Source organism: Taeniopygia guttata, chromosome 2 (assembly GCF_048771995.1).
Source record: "Taeniopygia guttata chromosome 2, bTaeGut7.mat, whole genome shotgun sequence".
NCBI classification, from domain to species: Eukaryota; Metazoa; Chordata; class Aves; order Passeriformes; family Estrildidae; genus Taeniopygia; species Taeniopygia guttata.
The window spans coordinates 72,933,861-72,953,749 of record NC_133026.1 but is presented as its reverse complement, the minus strand read 5'-3'; the positions used below and the strand labels follow the sequence as shown (position 1 = coordinate 72,953,749).

Here is a 19,889-nt window from a genome sequence, read left to right as displayed (position 1 = left end):
ATGGATAAGATAATCAAGAAATTCTTCACATAGAGATAACAGCAACAGGACACCCAAAAATTCCAAGATGGTGTTTTATGGCCTCTTTATCGGACCATGCTTGACTTCTTCTAGACACCCTGGAGGTGAAAGGATTGATTTACAGGATGAGGGAAAAGTTGACAGAAAACAGAAAAATTCCTAATTTGAAAGGAATATTTGTGTCATGTATGAGACATATGGATATGCAATGGGCAATAGCTTTTAAGGATTATTCCTTTATTAGCAGACATGCTTTCTTGAGCAAAGCATCCGGGCATCCATAATTCTTTGTTTTTCATTGTTCTTTATTGTCCTAACACTCATTGTCCAAATTATTATTGCTCTAATTTTTATTACTGTTTTTTAATAACTATTTTATTACTATTAAACTTTTAAAATTTTAAAACAAGTGATTGGCATTTTTCATAAAAGGACAATCATGACTTGCTCAAACTTTGATAAGTAACACCAGCTATCAGAAGAAGAAAGTTAACTTCAGTGTATTTTTTTCATGGCACATTATGTATACTGAAAGAGGCAAAAAAGCAACATAGGCAAGGTTTACTTAATTGATCTGTATTGAATACTGTATGCTTAGGACGGTTTTGAGCAAGACAGTCTGAAGTACAAGGATCTGCAAGGAGCAGAGGAAACACTGCAGGGACAAATTAGTGCTTCAGCTGTATCTCCAAAGTTTTCAATACCACCAAATCAGAAGGGTAAATTCAAATTCACTAGTGAAATGGCTTTGTATTGGAAAATAGACCTGACTGGGCTTTTGACTTCTCAACTACAAAAGAAGTCAGCAAATTTTGTTTTAAAAACTTCTAAAGATATTATTTCACTCATGTAGATTTTGTACATAGCCAGTACAACTACTGACATTTTGAGGTTCTTCCTCTGTATTTTCTCAGTTTTCCTTAATTTCTCATGCAAAAGATGAAACAAAACAACCAAAACCACAAACAAAGAAAAAGAACCACAACAGCTAAAAGCTCCTTCTATAGTATTTGGTGTGAATTCAGCTGAAGAAAAATATAAAGTAAAAAGGAAAATTAGTCTGTTTCTGAAAATCTAACCCTTTGAAAGAATGCAATCTACTGCTCATTCTGCTTTTTCACAGCACACAACAAGCAAATTCTCTTGTAGTTCATGCAAATCACATTCTCAAGAGAGTGCAGACTCATAAAAATCCAGTTACAGGAAAGTACATTTCAGGGAAATAAAGTCCTATGGTCTAAAAAGAATATAGAGCAGTTTCAGTATTCATCCTTCAGAAGTAAAAAAAAAAAAAGTCAAACCATTATAGTATAGGGCCTTCACATATTTATGCTTGGAAATATATATATATATTTAGCCTCTCTAAATATCTATCTCTAAATATCTCTTCTACTATCTAGCTGGCTGTTACATTGTGCTCATGGGCATTCTGTTCCCCATTCCCCGGGACCCCTGTGACTCTGATCAGATAACCCTGGACCCCTCCTTCCTGCCCTGACAGGGTTGGTGGAGAGCCAAGAAGCCCTCCCTATCCAAAGCCTAGATAAACCCCTGACATTTCCTGTTCGTCCTCTTTGCCCCGCTCTCCCCATGGACAACACAGAATAAAGAGACCTGAACCAACATATATTGGAGTAAGAGCCTCTTTTGGAAATCTTTGCCATCTCCTGATATTCCTCCCCTCAAAGCCTCGGATCTCTGGGCTAGCCTGATAATTTAGGGGCTGAGAGGAGGGGGGAACATCAGTCGGCCACTATAAATTACTTAAGGAACTTTTAGCTTTGAAATTAGTAAAGGTGGTGACCTGCAAAGTACAAGATGGTTGGTACTTCAACATGTTTATTCTGTAGTCTCTCCCACTGAAAGACAATGTGGCACTTAGTGCACAATGGGATCAGAGGAGCCAAGAGGGAAGAATACCCTTCAGCCACTTTTTGGAGCATAAATGTGCTTCACAGGGTGTTTACATGGCAACAACTGATGTCAATGTGTGGGATGCCTTTTCCTTGCTAGTAAAATGTCTCAGAAAAAGGACATACACAGTCTTTACTGGGCATCTTTTAGCTATATTTAGCTGTTCATTTCACTAAGAAGAAAGTAATGAAAATGAATCAACAAGGAGTGTACTGGGAATAAGACACAGCAGAACTTTGCAGAGCACATATATATGCAATATTGATGTGTCACGATGTGTCATGAAGTACATAATACTGTTTAGCAGGAACTCCACTGTCCCAGTGGCAAAAAGGTGTTAGACCTTTCTGAAAAGAAAATAGCATATAGAGGTTAAAAACTTATTTTAATCATTGCTACCATGTAAAACTAACATATTCAGAGTCTGTAGGAGCCAGCTGTCAGCTGTCCAGCTTTTCTTGTGCAGGATGGCTCTGTGAAGTTATAGCATGCATGAAAATGGGGAGGTGGGAATCATTCTTCATATTCTGGGCAAAATATGAAGATAGGAAACATAGACTGGAATTACATCAGGCCACACAGGCTGTGTGCATAAAGTCACTAAACAAATTTGCATCTAGCCCTAAGCTTTAGTAAATCTATTTGTTGCTATTTTTAGATCTAAATGTTGTTTGTTACTGTTTCCCCCTCCAATCTTCCTCCCCCCAAACACAACCTACCCTTCTGTTTGTTAACATCTGTTAACAGCTGGTATGACGCAGAATTTTAAATCTCATGTGTTTGTGCCAGATCCTTTCCTGACTCTGGGTTGCAATCTAAAGCACTTAGATTACTGTTGAAGCCTAAACACTGGGAGAAAAAGTTTCTACATGAAGAGGAAGTGTTCCCTTTCCAAAAGAAGGTTCACTTCCCCATCCCCACGTCCAAACTTTCCCCTCCTTCAGCACCATGGTAGACTTTGAAAATTTTTCAAGCCTTTTAGCAACACTAATTTGTGACTGCTAATTTGTGACAACATTAATTTGTAACACTCATGACTGCTGCTGTCCTGATAATGCTTCTTCACTAGCAGGCCAGATATTAAATGTCACTCTTAGGAAAATGCAACTTTTAAACTTCTCATGGAGAACCAATGCTCTTTTTCTAGGCTTCCTGGAACTCAGCACATCTTCAGGAGCAGAGACATTACAGAGGAAAGTAATGTGAGTGATGATGGGTTTCTGGGATAGCTAGCAAACACTTCTCTGTGTTTGTAGAGAAGTGGTTTCACAGAGGCTCTTATCTCCAAAATTGATGCTTGCAGCAGGGTTTCATCATCTTTGTCAGGACGCCTGCTGCTCTGTTCACACCATTTCTGTATCACGACAACATTATTTTCTGCAGAGTAAAGAAAGTTGCCCATCTTTTGTTCCTCCCCTCCCTAGGCATAAATGCCAGATGTGATGACGCACAGCTGGATCCATTGAATTAGACATGAGGGTAAAGAGAAGGAAGTGAGGAAGGTGAAGAGAAAGATGGCAGTACTGCCATCTGCAAGCTCAAAAACACTGTCCTGTGATCTCAACATAGGAATATCTTGCCACACAGGAGGAAATTTTGGGAGAGAGAACTGGGATGGGCAGATGAGTAGATGGGAACAGGTTCTGAGCATGTTCACAGAGAATGAAGGAGGTTGTGCAAGATTTTATTTAAGACCCTACTCCATCCTGCTACCAGCTGTCTCACAAGTATCTAGATGGTACCGAAACCATAGGGGAAGGAGTGAGATATGTCATCAGAAGCCCCAGATAGAAAGATATATTTAAATAAGTAAGTCCTGTCCTTTCCGTATAGTGGGTGCTATGGTTGAGACAGCAAATCTAGCTTTTAAAAGTTTGCTTGCTGTTAGGGAGGAGTCAAGTTCCCTGCCTCTGGCTCAGAAGAGGGGCAGATATGCCTTAATAAGGTAAATATGTTAGGTTATTCAAACTGAAATTTGACATTTCACAGAATGTAAGGCTAGGTGGGACCATATTATAATTTACTTCAAGTTATTCAGCATATTTACATAGCTCAGGAATTTCATTCTTCTCCATTTGTAAGGTATTCACTGCAGAACAGCTAATTAGAAACAAGTCTTTTAGAGATCGTTGAGCATTTATGCAAAAGCCTTTCTCAGAAAAACACTTTGAAGACACTCCCTGTACATTTTGAATTACCTCTACCCATCCAGTCAAACTGCATCCAAATCTGTAGGCTCTCTGCACATATGAAACTAGTGTAATGAGAGAAAGTGTTAATGGGAACACATGGGAGGAAGAATTATGACAGATAGTACAGCAAAAATGTGGCTGAGGTACCAAATAATTTCCCCCTTCCTCTAACGAAACAAAGCAATGGCCTCCTAAAGAAGACATCCTCATTCTTCTGAACAAGGACATGCTTAGAAGGTAACACAGAAGCATTATTTTGGGCAGCAATTCCAACCAGGGGAGTTCCTGCAGAAACCAGACTTTCCTTCAAGGCCTTCACTAAAATCTGAGAGACACAAAAAATATTACAGATGGGTCACATTTTCAAATTACCTTAAAGGTAGTCCTTGTCCCTGTGATTTTCAGCAGAACTCAAACTCCTAAATGTCTTGCATATATGTTGTGCTGCAAACTATTTCAATCTGGAAGTAAATAAATCTAACAAGTGTTTACATGCGGGAATCTGAAGAACTCACAGGATTATCTCTTTTCTCACCATCACTTTTTTCCTTAATTTCTATTTTTAAAATGCTCTTTCTGGTTGTCCTCACCAACCTTTTTATGCATCAGTATGCTCTTTTGTAGATGATCTCTAAATTCTCCCTTCCCAGTCTCAATTTGCACAGCTTCCTCACCTTTTACTTTTCAAGCACATCTGAAAAAGGAGAGTTCTTCCATCTGGCTATAACTGTCCCTGCTGCATCAATATGTGTAGAGAAGCATATCTGAATTGTTTATTCAGACTCATTGCTTAACAGACACTAGTAGCTGCTTACTACTACTGAATCCCTGAAAACCAGCTGCTCCACAAGAGGCATGGGAGGAAATGTGATCTGAGCATCATTTACAGCAACCATCTGAACTGCTCAGCCTCGCAAAGGGTACTCTGCTTCTGTTCCTTGACCCTTCCTGCCACAGATGAAGCTCAAGGGCATGTATAGCCTTAGCTATTAAAAATTGCATAGATTTTACATCCAACTTGTGCTAATCTTGGTGTTGAAATGAGCTTTGTACCAAGCCAGGATTCATGCTACAGATAGATGTTGTGAAACTTTCTGTCTTGGCTAGGAGTTTTGTGTATGAAGAGTATCTATTTCTATTAGTGTAAGAAATCACTCCTAAAGTGATGACATAGCTATTGGCATATGACCCAAACAACACAAATAGCCATTCAGGATGTTTGTACATACATTGATGTCATACATTTCTATATGCATCTTAATAACTAAACTGTCTCCTACATCTCTCTTGACAAGAAAGATCATGGCAATCTTTTCCTGCTGCCTACCTAAGCTCGTGTGATCTCCTGCATCCCGCATAACTGAGTGACAGGCATAGAAGTCGTCCCAAAGAAGGCAAGTCAGACTACTGTGACCTGAATTGGAATTCTTGGCAGAGACAAAACCTTTCAAACATCTCCGTGAAAACCATACAGATCCATTTCTCACCAAGAACTCTGCAGCCACCTTCTTGGCCAGGAAAATTCAAAAGTCCCCAATATCCACCTTATCAATTGTTTTGAGGAATCCTGACTTCACTGAAGTCAATTTGTTGAGTTAATTACAATGAGTTTTACCAGAGTTTTAGTTGCATTCTTGATCTATTGCAAAATTTTAGTTCTGGTTTCTTTCTATTTATAATCAACTTCAAATTTAATCTGCTTTTCAAATATCCAAGGCAGTTCCAAACAAATTTTCGCAAAGGTTTGGGTCTGCAGGAGAAAGAATTATTGCTTATCTACAATTCAGATTTAAGCACAATTCTGGGTGGAAAACTGTCAGGAAGTTTTTGTGCCATCGTGGGACTAAATTTTTCTTAAGCTATGAATTATTTAAAAAACTTAGATTTAGCAAAGAAAACAAAGAAAAAGCCAAATTAAAAAAAAAAAAAACAACAAAAGAAGCAGAAAGACCCCAAAAAACCCACCACGCTAAAGACCAGGAACTGCATTCTAATTTCACCCCTGAAAACAGGTTGGTATCAATGCTTTCTAGTATAGCACAATTCAGGAAATCAGAAACAGAAGCCTTATGAATCCTTATGGAAAAAGCCCTTCTAGACAAGCTCTGCGTTATCCAAATTCTCAGTATATTGAGAGCAATTTGCATTTGTAGAGGTTTCACTGTTTCTGTAGTATTTACTGGCTCAGCCCTAATATGTGAACCTTAAGCTTTCCTCACCTACCAGTCAGGATCAGAGTCACACCTTTTCTAGGATTTTGAAGAGGCTGAAGTGATTTTTGAGGAAATAAGACAAAAGGACTTGAACTGGAAAATTCTGTGTGAATTTCAGGAAGAAACAGAAACACATTAAATAAAAATCCTTTCAAGTTCTGAGTTGGATTTAATACAGTGTTTGAATCCACCAAAAGCTGTCAGATTGGGAGAGTACCTCTCACAGCTTTTAAAACCCACACAGAGGATTTTTCAGTGATATATTCCGTCTGGTTTTGCTTCTTTCTGTATGGACTCCTGTCCCACCAAGACAGCCTTTTAAAAGAATTCCAGATACAGACTTTTAATTTCACTTTGACTTAAGGTTTCAATTCATCTTTGTAAACATAACTTTTTTCATTTCTTGCAGGACTGCAGGCTTTATAACAGTGATACTTAAAAAGAACTGAAATAATATTATAAAGGGAAACCTCCTTATTCTCTGACAGATTGTGGTGCTTGTATTACCTTTTGGGCTTGAAATGAATGTATTTCATTTGTACTATCCTCAGAAGAATAAAAGCTCTTTTATAATTATGAAAAAAACCAAAGTTTGTATTATTGTTTGGTCAACGTTTTATTATTAAACACAAACTCTTACATCTTTCGTTACCTACAGGACTTAAGGTTCAAAAGAAAGTCAGTCATGGAACAAAGTAACAGAAGGACTGTGGCAAAATGTATCCGTTTACTAAATAAATACAACTACAAACACCATCAGTTTTTATTGCCTTTTTCTGAAGGTTCTGTTCTTCTACTTATTTGAATATATTCTCTCCTCTGTCCATTTGTCAGGCACGAGACTAGAAGGTGGCAACACTTCTCTTGTTCCCATTGCTCCTCCATGGACTATACCACTGGCTGTATAAAACACTACTAACTTGCATGTTAGTCTACTGGTAAAATTGAGCCCTTCTTCACTCTACATGAAGAACAATATTATGGATCAACCAGACCCTGGCAAACTCTAAAACTAATCAAGACATCCATACCCACAGCTCACCCAAACCAGGAATTTCTAAGCTGCACTGCTGCCTCGAGCACATACCCAATATCCACTTGCTAACAAATGAGACTTCCCTAATCCTTCTGTGAACTGACAACCATAATGAAAGTGAAACATGGACCTAAGATGTCTATGGAGAGGTTTTCTAACATGGTCCTTTGACATATAATTCCCCTCTATGTCCATCAAGAAAGCCAAATGAGAAAAAAGGGTGGCAGCAGCTGCATTTAAATGTGATTGAAAGTAACTCTGTTCTGCTGTCAAGGCAAACAGGGCTTCAGTTTAAACTTAGAAACTCAAAACCCTCAGGAGGACTGAAACCAAGGCCAAAGGAAGCCTTTGGGACTCTCTCGCCCCCAGAAAATAATTAGCATATGCTTATTTTCCACTTGAAAGCCAATGTATTTACACACTTCCTAACAAAGTGGTCTTTTCTGATGGACTTTTTTAAACCCTAATGTTTTATATGAGCTAAAATATTAAGGGACAAAGTCCATAATGTAGAGTGTGCTTCTGGAATTGAAGAGTTCTCTGTTTTCCTGTTTATGATGGCCACATGAGTAAAATTTAATCAGATCAATATACTGTCACAAGTAGAACCAGCTGTTCCCTATGTGACATTTTTCAGCTAAGAAATTCTAAAAATACTGTAAAGCACATACAGATAAGACAGGGAAACGGGTAACTCAGCAGTGGCACTCTAACACTTGCCAGATCATTTTCAGTTGCCAAAGCTCATCTTTTTCCAATGAAATCAGTTGCTTCTTCATCATTTACTTCAAGAAAATGTTGGTCTTATGCAAGATCCATCACTGGGACATCTTCACTGTTGATAGGATGCAAGGGTGCTTTGCAGAGGAAGCTATGGATATGCCATAAATGCTGAATATTGTTCCAGATTCTCAGCAAAAGCTTGAAGTTTTCAAAGGCACTGCTTTATGTGTCTCTATACCTTATCTGCCTATCAAATTTCTTAGTGAGTTCAATTTCAAGCATCCCATTCATGTCACAAATCAGAGATTGCTGTTTGTAATCACAGAATGGTTTGGGTTGAAAGACTTTAAAGATCATCTGGTCCAACCTCCCTGCCATAGGCAGGGAGATGTTTCACTAGACCAAGTATTCAAAGTACTGTCCATCCTGACCTTGAACACTTCCAGGGATAGTGTATCCACAACTTGTCTATTCCACTGCTTCACCATTCTCATGGAGAAGAATTTCTTCCTTGTAACTAAACAGTCTCTCTAAAAGTTTAAAGCCATTACCCCTTGTCCCATCATTACATGCCCTTGCAAAAAGTCCCTCTCCAGCTTTCCTGTAGATGTACTGGAAAGCTGTTATAAGGTTCCCCTGAAGGCTTCTCTTCTTCAGGCTGAATAACCCCAACTCTCTCAGCCTGTCTTCAAAGGAGACATGCTCCATCCCTCTGGCTTCCTCTGGTGCTCTAGCAGTGTATGTCCTTCTGATATTAGGGGCCCTAGAACTGGATGCTATATACCAGGTAGGTTCTCATGAGACCTGGATATAGATTGACAGAGATTTATGAGTCCTGAAGGGCAAAGGAGTCCGGGAATGCTGTATGTGCTTTAAAATGGATTGTTAAATATTCAGGAGGAGGTTGTTCCCATGTGTATAAAGATAAGTTGTCAGGGGAAAAAGACCACCCTGGTTAAACAGAGAACATATGTTTGACCTTAGGGGGAAAAAATGGACTATATCACCTCTGGAAGGAGGGTGAGGTATTTTGGAAGGACTACAGGGATGTTGCAAGTCATGTTGGAAGAAGACTAGAAGGGCCCAAGCCCAACTAGGCCTTGATTTGGCCACTACAGTTAAAAACAACAAATACATTGGCAGCAAACAGAAGGTCAAAGAGTGCCTCCATTTGCTGAATGTGAAAGAGGAAAGGCAGATGCACTTAATGCCTTTTTTTACCTCAGTCTTCAGTATCAAAATAGTTGTCCTCAGGGTACCCAGCTCCCTGAGCTGGAAGTTGGTGGCTGGGAGATGAGTGAAACCCCTATAACCCAGGAGGAGATGGTTAGTGATCTGCTATGTAAATTACACACCCTACTGTGTGGGCTGAGAACAACAGCATGAGGTTCAGTAAGGTGAAGTTCTGGATTCTGCACTGGGGTCACAGCCATACAGCCTTACAAGCCTGAGGAGAAGTAGCTCAAGCACTGTTCAGTAGAAAGGAGTGTGGGGGTGCTTGTTGCTAGCTGGCTCAATACGAGCCAGGAGTGTGCCCAGGTGGCCAAGGAGGTATATGGCATGTAAATGGTAAATGATAGATGGCCTGAATCAAGAATAGAGTAGCCAGCAGGACTAGGGAAATGATCATCCCCCAGTACTCAGCACTGGTTCTTGAGGACTGCATTCAGTTCTGGGTGCCTCATTTAAAAAGGACATTGAGGTGCTGGAGCCTATCCAGTGAAGGACAAGGTCATGAAAGGTCTAGAAAACATGTCTTATGAGGAGCAGCTGAGAGATCTAGATTTACTTAGTCTCAAGAAGAGGAAGATCAGGGGAAACTTTATCTCTCTCTATAACTACATAAAAGGAGGTTGTAGTGAAGTGGAGGCCGGTCTCTTCTACTGTGCCTGCAGTGAGAGAACCAGAGGAAAGAAACTTAAGATGAGATAATGGAGATTCAGATTAAATATTAAAAATTTTCACTGTTAGGGTGGTCAGGCATTGGAAAAAGTTGCTCAGGGAGGTGGTGGAATCACCATCCCTGGAGGTCTTTAAAAGGTGTCTGGATCTGGCACTGGGTGATACAGTTTAGTGGTTTAGGGCTACAGTGGTAATGTTGGGTTGATGGTTGGACTTGATGATCTTAAAGTCTCTTCCAGCCTTGATTCTGTGAGAGTATCAGCATGAGGAAAGACTGAGAAAGAAGAGATTTATTATGTACTTAGCAAGTCAACCCCAGCAATTGAGAAGAAGGTTAAAGTCCATTTTCCCTCCTTTCCTCCTTCAATGTGTAAATCACACTAGGGAACCAGCACATGCCAGTGATGACATACTACTACTGTAATAGCTAAAAAAATAGTGGGATTTTTGGTATAAAAGCAATCAAAATCAAACCAAAAATACCTGTAAGCTGCATCTTCAGATGCCATAAACTAGTACATCTTTACTGAAACTCATGAAGCTCTTTGGATATGTGCCTCTGCATTCTTCTTTGTCTTTAGATGCAACATCTAATCCTAGTGTTGAAAAGGGCTTCAGTGCTTTCTCTATTCTTAAGAAATCGGAAGGCAACTGAAACCACTTCATGAAGCTTTAAGAGTTGTAAGTAGCAGATGGATGTTTAAGTCTCACAGCTAAGGTTCCAAGTGCTAAAACAAGAACTCCTCAACACAGCCACCACTGCTCATACCTCCACAGAGAAACCATCAGCTTGAAAAGCAACCATGCAATTTTGAAATCATATATTTTGAAATAAGGTCTCCAAGCTGCACTGCTAACACTGACCTGTATGGGACTCCCACCTAATCTTAACCGATATGTTTTGCAGAGCAGAAGATTTTGATCTCAGAGTTATTAGCAACCACTAGAGAGTGGAAGGAAGACTCACATGTAATTGCTTGGAGTCCTACAGAAGTTTTGGCTATGCTTTGTATGGTGTCCAATTCCAGAGCTGAATAACACATGTCTGAATAAAAGACTGTCTTCTGGACAGGATCAATGAAGCAAAGGAGGATAGAACAGAGCAAGAGACTCAAGATCTTTTTCTGGCAGCAGCAGCTATTGAGAGCTTTAAGCAAACAATTAACATGTCCCTATGAAACATTTCTTGCAGGGTGAGCACTTAGGTGAAAGGGAAAACTGATCAAAGGCAGGCCTAGCTTGATGAAACAAAGTGCAGAGGCAGCTGGCAGCCCATCAGCAGCCAGGGAGTGAGAACACCTGTGTCCTTGTGCAGGAAGGCACAGAGTAGTGGAGAAGCACTACTTGCATCCAGTATCATTCCTGAGAGGCAGGCAGCCCTCTGGCAAGCAAGAGCAAAAGCCCTCTGATAGTCTGATGGGATGTGAAGCTCTTCCAGTATGCTCCATTTATTATGTCATTAAAACTCAGAAGCAGGTCTGTTTCTGGGAGGCCTCTGATGCAAGGAGATCTGCTGCATTCCTTCTCATGGAAGAAAGGATGCTGATGGCTGCACTTCTGGTTTACACAGTCTACTGCTAGGTGAGCTCCCACAAGGAGAAATTTGGATTAAACTTCCCCCTAATATTCTAGCACAACATAGGAAAAAACGGGCAAAATTGTCAGTTCTCAACTTTAAATATTTTCCTCAGACAGCAACAGCCCAGCACCAGTTTATTCACAAATCTTTCCTCAAAGTTTATTAAAAGTAAATTAATGAAAGTTTCTTTCTAATACATGATTAAATCTAAATTGATATCTAATAGGTCATGTGTAAAAGACAACATTTATTTTTAAATCTCTGGTTTGAGACATACAAAGATTTTGCCACAAATGATTTACTGCCCAATGAGACATGCTCACTTAAACCTGAGAAAACACTGTAAGTCTTCTGCCTAGGTTATTTTATAAACTACAGCACAGAATTATTACATCCGGAATACGTATATATTAAGTAAAAACATTTCAGTACTCTTACTGTATTTTTTTGCATGCATAAAGACAGACAAGAAAAATCATGAAACATTATGCCAAGCCTCAGTTTGGTGTGTATGGATGCACTAAGCCTCCATAAAATAACTGGGAATGTAAAATCTTCTTTTCAGTTTTCATCTAGTGATTAAGAATTCTACAGAAAAACTCCTCTTTAGGCAATCTTGAAACTTGGAAGAAGAGACATATTTGTTACACTCATGCAGACTGATGACAAATAGAGTTATGCTGAAAGTATGAGGTTTAGTTATTATTAGTTATTTATATTTAGTTATTATTCATCTAGAATAAGTCTTACACTTTTTCTAAATTTCTAAAAGGTAGAAGAGACCCAAGAGTGATGTATAACATACAGACACTACCTTGTACTAACTGCAGGAGAGGTCCTGAACAAAAATGCTGCTTATCTATGAACTCTTCAGAATTCACAGAATTCACAGAATGACTAGGTTGGAAGAGATCTTCAAGATCATCAAGTCCAACCCATGCCCTAACGCCTCAATTAAACCATGTCACTGAGTGCCACATCCAGTGTTTTTTTAAACACATCCAGGGATGGTGACTCCACCACCTCCCTGGGTAGACCATTCCAGAACTTCATCACCCTTTCTGTAAAAAACACTTCTTCCTAATATCCAGCCTATATGCAGCTTGAGACTGTGTCCTCTCATTCTGTCAGTTGCTGCCTGGAGAAAGAGGCCAACCCCACCTGACTACAACCACCTTTCAGGAAGTTGTAAAGAGCAATAAGGTCACCCCTGAGTCTCCTTTTCTTCAGGCTAAACAACCCCAGCTCCCTCAGCCGTTCCTGACAGGGCTTGTGTTCCAAGCCCCTCCCCATCCTTGCTGACCTCCTCTGGACACACTCAAACATTTCAATGTCCTTCCTAAACTGAGGGGCCCAGAACTGGATACAGCATTCAAGGTGCAGCCTCACCAGTGCCAGGTAGGGGCAGAATGACCTCCCTGCTCTTGCTGGCCACACTATTCCTGATACAGGCCAGGATGCCCTTGGCCTTCTTGGCCACCAGGGCACACTGCTGGCTCATGTTTAGCCGGCTGTTGACCAGTACCCCGAGGTCCCTTTCTGCCTGGGCACTGTCCAGCCACACTGTCCCCAGCCCATAAAGTTGCATTTTTGTGGCCAAAATGCACGGCGCAGCATTTGGATTTATTAAACCTCATCCTGTTAGATTGTGCCCATCCACTCAACCACTCCAGATCTCTCTGCAGAGCCCTCCTACCCTCCAACAGATTGACACATGATCCAAGCTTGGTGTCATCCGCAAATTTACTAATGAAAGACTCAATACCCTCATCCATGTCATTAATAATGATATTAAACAGAACTGGCCCCAGCACAGACTCCTGAGGGATGCAGCCAGATGCATCACTGTTCACCACCACTCTCTGGGCCAGAACCATCCAGCCAGGTCTTAACCCAGCAAGAGTGATCCTGTCCAAGCTGTGGGCTGCCAGCTTTTCCAGGAGTATACTGTGGGAGACAGTGTCAAAGGCCTTGCTAAAGTCCAGGTACACAACATCCACAGCCTTTCCTGCATCCACCAGGTGGGCCACTTCATCATAAAAGGAGATTAGGTTGGTCAAACATGACCTACCCCTCCTAAACCCATGGTGGCTGGGTCTCATACCCTGGCTGTCTATAACCTTACCTGGTACAGAGGCCAGGCTGACTGGCTGACAGGCTGACCAGGATCCTCCTTCCCACCCTTTTTATGATTGGGCGTCACACTGGCCCATTTCCAGTCACCTGGAACCTCACCAGTGAGCCAGGACTGCTGATAAATGATGGACAGTGGCTTTGCAAGCTCATCTGCCAGTTCCCTCATCACCTGGGATGGGTCCCATCTGGTCCCATGGATTTATGAATATCCAAATAGCTTAGCAGTTCTCTGACTGCCTCCTCTTGGATAATGGGGGGACCATTCTGCTCCCTGGTATCATCAAGCAACCCAAGAGGACAGTTATCCTGAGGGCAAGCCTTCTCACTAAAAACTGAGACAAAGAAGGCATTAAGCACCTCTGCCATCTCCTCATCTATAGTAACAAAGTTCCCTTCTGCATCAAATAAAGAACAAAGGTTAGTCTTACCCTTCCTTTTACTATTAATATATTTATAAAACCATTTTTCATTATCCTTTACAAAAGTCGCCATTTTAAGTTCAAACTGAGTTTTATCCTCCCTAATTTTCTTCCTACATACTCTAGCAGCCCTCTTAAAATACTACCTGAGAAACCTGACTCTCCTTCCAAAGCCTTTTTTTATTCTTAAGTTACTTCAAAACCTCCTTGCCCATCCAGGCTAGATGTTTGCCTCATTGACTTGTCTTTTGGCACACAGGGACAATCTGTTCCTGTGCCCTCAAGATCTCCATTTTGAGGTATGCCCACCCTTCCTGAACTCCTTTATTTTTAAGGATTACTTCCCAGGGAACTCTCTGAATAAGCCTCCTGACTAAGACAAAGTCTTGCCTCCGAAAGTCCAATGCAAAATCTTATTAATGTTCTCTTGACTTCACCAAATATTAAGAATTTTATAATTTCATGATCACTCTGCCCCAAGTGGCCTCCAACCACCACATCTTTCACCAACCCTTCTCTATTTACAAATAACAGATCTAACATAGTGCCTCCCTGGTGGGCTCACCCACCAGCTGTGACAAAAAGTTGTCCTCCACAAACTCTAAACATTTCCTGGACTGCCTTTTTTCTGCTGTATTGAGTTCCTGGCAAGTTGAAATCACCAAGAAGAACAAGGGCTGACGATCCAAAACATTCTCTAGATGTTTATAGAATGAACTTCTTCCTGGTTGGGTGGACAATAACAGACTCCCAGTAGGATGCTGGCCTTATTGGCCTTCCCCTTAATTCTTATCCATAGGCATTCAACTTTGTCATTATTAGTTTCAATACCTATGGCATCCAAAGCCTCCCTAATATAAAGGGCCACACCTTCACCTCTTCTCCCTTTCCTGTCTCTTCTACAGAGCTTGTAACCATCCAGTGCAGCACTCCAGCTATATGAGTTGTCCCACCACATTTCTGTGATGGCAATTACATCATAGCTCCACTGCTGCATCATGGCTTCCAGCTCTTCTTGTTTGTTGCCCATGCTGCGTGCATCGGTATACATGCACCTCAGGTAGGCTGCTGATATCACTCCTAACTCAGGCTTACTACCTTTGGGCCTGCTGCCAGAGAGCCCAGCTACAATCCCTTCCCCCTTCAGACTTAGTTTAAAGCCCTCTCAAAAAGTTCGGCCAGTTCACAAGCTAAAAACCTTTTACCCTTAACAGAGAGATGAAGCTCATCTGGTTCCAGGAGGCCAGGTGCCGTAAAAGTTGCCCCATGATCAAAGAATCCAATATTCTGCCAATTGCACCACACCTTTAGCCACTTATTGATAATGTAAGCTCTCCTATTCCTTTCACCATTTTTCTCAGCCACCAAAGGGACCGAGGAAAAGACTACCTGTACACCTGCCTTGTCCCAGTGCCCTAAAGTCCCTTTTAACTGCCCTGACATTCCTCTTTTCAATCTCATCACTGCCAGCCTGGAGTATCAGCAGTAGGTAGTAATCAGAGGGCTAAATGAGCCCAGAAATATCCCATACCCGGGCCCCAGGAAGGCAGCAGCCTTTCTGTGGGGTGGGTCCAGTCGACATATGGGGTCCTCTGTTCCCATCAGAAGGGAATCACCCATGACAATTACTCTTCTTTCCTTTTCGATGTTAGAGGTGGTAATCCTTCTCACAGATGAGTCATAATTTGGAAGCTCACTGTGCAGATAATTTTCTTCTAAATAATCTGGCTGACTCTCCAAATCCAGGGGTTCATAGCTATTCTGAAGTGGCACCTGGCTTGGGAGTGGGGGTAGGCAGGAATTTTTATTATTACCTCCTCAAGTAGGTACTCACTTCCACTCCTCTTCATCTACCAGGTGTTCTTCTATTGTCTGAGAGCGAGAGGCATTGGAGTCTTCTAACTCTTGGTGGGCTTCCCTCAAGGATGGAAGGGCTGAACTCCAACAATATATTTCCCTTTCAGTTCCCTGATACTCCTTAGTCTTTCAACTTCCTCTCTAAGTTCAGCCACCAGTGAAAGGAGATCATTCACCTGTTCACACTGCAGGCAGGTTTCCTCCGCAATGCCTCCTGAAACCACTGATAAACTCAAACAAGTCTGCACAGGAATGGGTCTGGACAGACGCATCCTTTTTGGATTATGTAATCCATCTGACTACATACACTCATACTAACTACAGTTTTTGATCGTGTACAAACCATTACTACCAGAAATGCTAAGACCTACCAAAAGAAACACCGCACACAACACATGGTAAACCTTACTAGCAAGAAATCCTACAACTGTGCCTGCTTGAACTGCCCCAGGTCGCCATGCCCTGGGTTGCTGTGCCCCCTAGAGCCGTCTTTTAATCAGCTCCACTAGTCAGAGATGGAGGAAGCCCTGCCTCAAACCCCGTGACCCTCAAGCACAAGGAACACCTGTGCTCAGCATTCTCAGAAACAGCCACTCAGTGACAAGAAGAAGCACCACTCCAGTCCTGCATGGTCCTCAAGCACAAGGAACACATCTGCTCAGCGTTTCCACAAATAACCACTCAGTCAGGTAGAATCCAAATCAGCATGCTCCTAAACTCTATATTAAACAGAAATTCAATAAGTCCTAATAGGGGGTTTGTTTTGCGCGAGTCTTCTATTAGGAAGGCTCACAAGACAGCTGTCATCTACTTTGATTAGGTTCCTTCACAAAACAGGCTTCCTGGAATGGTGCTTTGAAAGAAACACATATTAATGCATATCTCTTATATTGCTTGAAGTCCTACAAAAGTTTTGGCTATGATTTGCAAAGCATACCATAGTTGCTCACACAAAGTAACACCCAAAAAGCAACTCAAGTTTAACTTGAACCCATTTGTTTTCAACTACTGGCCTACTCTTTCTTAATTTCTTTTGCTTCTGCTGTTTCCAAGCCTCCTTGGTCCCTTCTCCCCCACCTTTCTCTTGCAGGCCAAAATTTTAATAACTCTAACATGTGAGGCTGAAGAAAAAAAAAACCAAACATAAACAGTTCTGAACACAGAAGGGTTGTAGTTTAATATGGTAACAGTCCTCTTTGCCATAGCCAAGAAATTATGGGCAAATGGGTGACAGTATTTTACATACTGAGAATATGAAAAACACCAGACATTGTTTCTAAATAAGCTAGGCAGACACTATAGCTTTTTCTTTTCCGCAGTGCCAAGTTCTTGAAGCACAGATATGTTTTTTCTGCTCAGGAGGCAGTATACAGTCATCTCATAGCAAGTCAGGCTTAACACATAAATTAATAAGTACAATCAAATCAGTGGAATATGAATTTACTGCCATTACAAATGCTATTGGAAATGTTTTCCAGTTGTGCCTTCTCTGGCTATTTTATCCTTATGCATTGTGCCAGTGCTAGAAATAGTGTACATTACAGTGGGGAAAAAATCTCTACACTGCAGCTAAGGGTAAGGTTATCGAAAAGGGAGGATTCAATTAAGTATCATTCAGGCTTTAACAAAACATTTCTAGTATAACACCTGAAGTAATTAGCATTCCAGTAACTGCTTAGATCTTAAAATGCTTCATTAATGGAATGTCTACATTTCCACTTGAAAGTGTTCAATGTAAGAAGCAGTTCAATTTAAAGAAGTAAATTGATCTTTTGCTAAGATAAAGTAACGTTATTTATGGAGGAAAGGTGTGGAAACTGATGGAGGTTTTGAAGATACAGCAAGAAAGAAAAGTGCTACAATAATTTTGACAATGGGAGAAAATTGGAGGAGATGAAAAGAAAAGTACTACTTACAAGCCTCGGAGACGAAGCCAGATTTTCTCTATTTGCTCTGGCTGTAGGTATTTCAGAGAGTTGTTCTCAAATTCTTCAATTTCCTTAGTCGGTGACTCCATAGCTGCAGGTTACTACTTTGTTTAAAGCTCTACAAGGACAACTGCTGCCTCCACACATGCACACTCTCCACCTTTAACGCTGGTGGGGAGCAGTTAATACTTCTGGCACACACTTCTCCCCCATCCCTGCAAATGGAACTGTGTGGGCAGCCCTGGAGAGCTCAGGTGTACAATGGGGGCAGTTGTGCCAGTATGCCACCATCCTCAGGCTGAGTGAGAGGATCAAAGGCTCATCTCCAGATTGCAAAACCACGCAGATTTTTTCCTTTGTTTTTTGTTTTGTTTTTCTTTTGCAATAAGCCAAGGATACAACCCATAATAGCAGCTGAGAGATCTTTATCAGGGGAGGAGGGGAGGAAAATCCCTTGCTGACAAGTGAGCTGTGTGTGCAGGGGCTGCTCTGGGAAGTCTGACAGCTGCAGGCATCCCCAAGGCTGCAGCTCTGCCCTACCATGCTGCCTGTCGTTGTGCAAGTGGCAGTACACACCTTTCAGTCTAGCCCCCACCGGGTCAGCCTCACCCTCCCTCCCTAGCCGTATTTGTTCCCACTTATCAGCAGTGCTGCCGACAGGCTTGAAACCTGACAACTGAGGAAGAATTAATCTGTCAACACAGCCCAAGAACAGTTTCACTCTCTGCCTCCCTCTTTGCTTTCCTCTCTCTCATGTGCATGCACATCCACAGACACATGAGAGAGAACAGATTATTGGAGAAAGCCTAAATTTGATTAAAAACCCAAACAAGAAAAATCATTGACTAAAAAAATAGAAAAGGGGAAATAACAGAAAGTGAGCCACTCACTTCTGGCAAACAGTTATCTACTTCATTGCAGTCAGTATGCTCTCCTAAGAGAGACACGCAAAGCAGGGGCCGTAAGGCTTCAACAGGGGCAAAAGCCACTTTTAAAGTAAACAAATCAGTAAAGTGCCAGTGCTTGAAAATGCTCAGAAGAGAAATCAGTACACTGAAGAGAAATCAAGTCTGACACATTAGTCACAGATGTTCCAGTGTCTTAAATAAGAGGTATGCACAGTGGAGGTTAAAACTCAGTTTTGCAGTAGGATGCCTGCCTCTGGCTCCCCTGAAGCATTCCCATACTGGCTCCCAGGGACATGCCTCTCTACACCTGCAGGGTTCATGCTCTGAGAACAAGGAAGAACAGGGATTTCTTTCATTGCACCAGCCCAATCAGTCATCTCGCAAACTCTGCCAAAATGTCTGCATGCTTCTCTTTAATTAATTTTATTGATGTGGTGCTTGCAGCCAAAGCCATCAGAGCATAGGGAAAATAACTGTCAAAATATTGTCTCAGCCTTAAAACACATTTTGCTGCATATTGCAAAAGCTGTCTTTTTAGAATTAGAGCCTGCAGCAAAAGAATTAACATCTCAGACAGTCTCACAGTATCCTGTGACTTGGAAAAGTCACCTCTTCTTTGCAATAACATTCAACAATATGTCTGTGGTGCTAGGTCCAAGGCTGGTCTCTGAAGTACTTGATGTTGCTTTTCAGAAAGCTCTCTGCATAATGAATGTTAGCCTTCACATTGCCAAATTGTATCAGCCATCACTCTAAGAAGTTTCAATCCTTTCCTAGGAGTAGTGCTTAAGGAATTACCCAGTTAGAGTGCTGCTGCAATTGTTAACCATCTCTAGCTCTCTGCAGATGAATAACATTCTCAAATATAACCAGAAAGCAGCTGAGTAAAGTTGGTACACATGAAAGAAAAGAGACAACTTATGGGAGGTAAAAACATGAATAATTCTCTAGGTCATCGGTTTTCCCCTTGTGGATTACAAAGGACAAGCCAGTATGTTTGTTCTAAGAACCTCTTTTGAATGATACAAAGAACTGCACAAGCAGTCATAGCAAGCCATTTT

At 41.3% G+C, this 19,889-nt stretch overlaps 1 protein-coding gene across 1 annotated transcript in view; it reads right to left on the bottom strand.

Moving 5' to 3' along the window:
• LOC100224151 (dual specificity calcium/calmodulin-dependent 3',5'-cyclic nucleotide phosphodiesterase 1C) overlaps positions 1-18,064 on the bottom strand; it is a 131,767-nt gene extending 113,703 nt beyond the window's left edge. The window contains exon 1 of the mRNA XM_030265644.4: positions 17,909-18,064. Within this exon, the coding sequence (XP_030121504.2) occupies positions 17,909-18,009 (101 nt within the window). The 5' untranslated portion in view covers positions 18,010-18,064. The remainder of the gene's footprint in view (positions 1-17,908) is intronic.
• Positions 18,065-19,889: the final 1,825 nt, after the last annotated feature.